Raw genomic sequence first — 1,110 nt, 5'->3', positions numbered from 1 at the left:
ATTTGTCTTTTCTTGATTATCTCTTCTTCATTTATCACTTCTTGATTATTTAATTCTTTATTTGTCTCTTCTTGATCATTTTGTTCTTCATTTGTCTCTTCTTGATTATTTACTTCTTCATTTGTCTCTTCTTGATCATTTACTTTGTCATTTGTCTCTTCGTGTCTGTTTTGTTCATCATTTGTCTCTTCTTGAACATTTACTTTGTCATTTGTCTCTTCGTGTCTGTTTTGTTCATCATTTGTCTCTTCTTGAACATTTACTTCTTCATTTGTGTCTTCTTGATCATTTACTTCTTCATTTGTCTCTTCTTGATCATTTACTTCTTCATTTGTCTTTTCTTGATCATTTACTTCTTCATTTGTCTCTTCTTGATTATTTTCTTTTTCATTTATCTCTTCTTGATTATTTACTTCTTCATTTGTCTCTTCTTGATCATTTTGTTTTTCTTGATCATTTACTTTGTCATTTGTCTCTTCTTGATCATTTACTTCTTCATTTATCTCTTCTTGATCATTTACTTCTTCGTTTGTCTCTTCTTGATCTACATCATTAATTTGTATTGTCATCTCCTGTCCTTGCTCTATATTAACTACAACATCTTCTCCATCTTCCCCTATTTCCGCTATTATTGTTGTCACATCTTCAGTCGTTGCATTGACTGTTATAACATCAATTAGTTGTTTATCTCTTTTAACTAAACTGGTTTCTCTCTCGTTAAGTTTCACATGGTAAATCTTTGTTTCTGGATTTTTTTCCTTTAACATTTGTACTTCATTATCTTGTTCCTGTATATCCCTTTTTTGGTTTTGTCGATAAACTTGTCTTCATTTTTAAGTTCTGACTCATCAATTATTATATGAACTACTGCTCCAATAGGAATTTGTGACTCATTACTGGATTCAACAGCTGCCGAATTTGTTTCTAATGCAAATCCGTTTTCAACTGTCTCGTTATTCAATCCATTATTCTCAGAAGACATGTCTCCACTTACTTTGTCATCTGCAGTTGTGTTTAACTTTACAAAACCATGCTGTAATTCTTGTTCTTCCATGGCAACCAGTTAAATTCTGCATTTATTGCAATAATCATCTTTAAACAATATAACGA

General features: G+C 30.7%; 1 protein-coding gene across 1 annotated transcript; it reads right to left on the bottom strand.

Moving 5' to 3' along the window:
* Positions 1 to 5: 5 nt before the first annotated feature.
* Positions 6 to 855, bottom strand: LOC104265874 (myb-like protein X; the record flags this gene model as incomplete). The annotated part of the gene is made up of 1 exon (XM_018816721.2): positions 6 to 855. A coding segment is annotated over exon 1 (762 nt), but the record flags the coding sequence as incomplete, so codon positions are not given.
* Positions 856 to 1,110: the final 255 nt, after the last annotated feature.

This window comes from Ciona intestinalis, unplaced genomic scaffold, assembly GCF_000224145.3.
Source record: "Ciona intestinalis unplaced genomic scaffold, KH HT000570.1, whole genome shotgun sequence".
In the NCBI taxonomy this organism is placed as follows: Eukaryota; Metazoa; Chordata; class Ascidiacea; order Phlebobranchia; family Cionidae; genus Ciona; species Ciona intestinalis.
The sequence above is the reverse complement of the archived record's forward strand: the minus strand, read 5'-3'. Positions and strand labels throughout refer to the sequence as shown.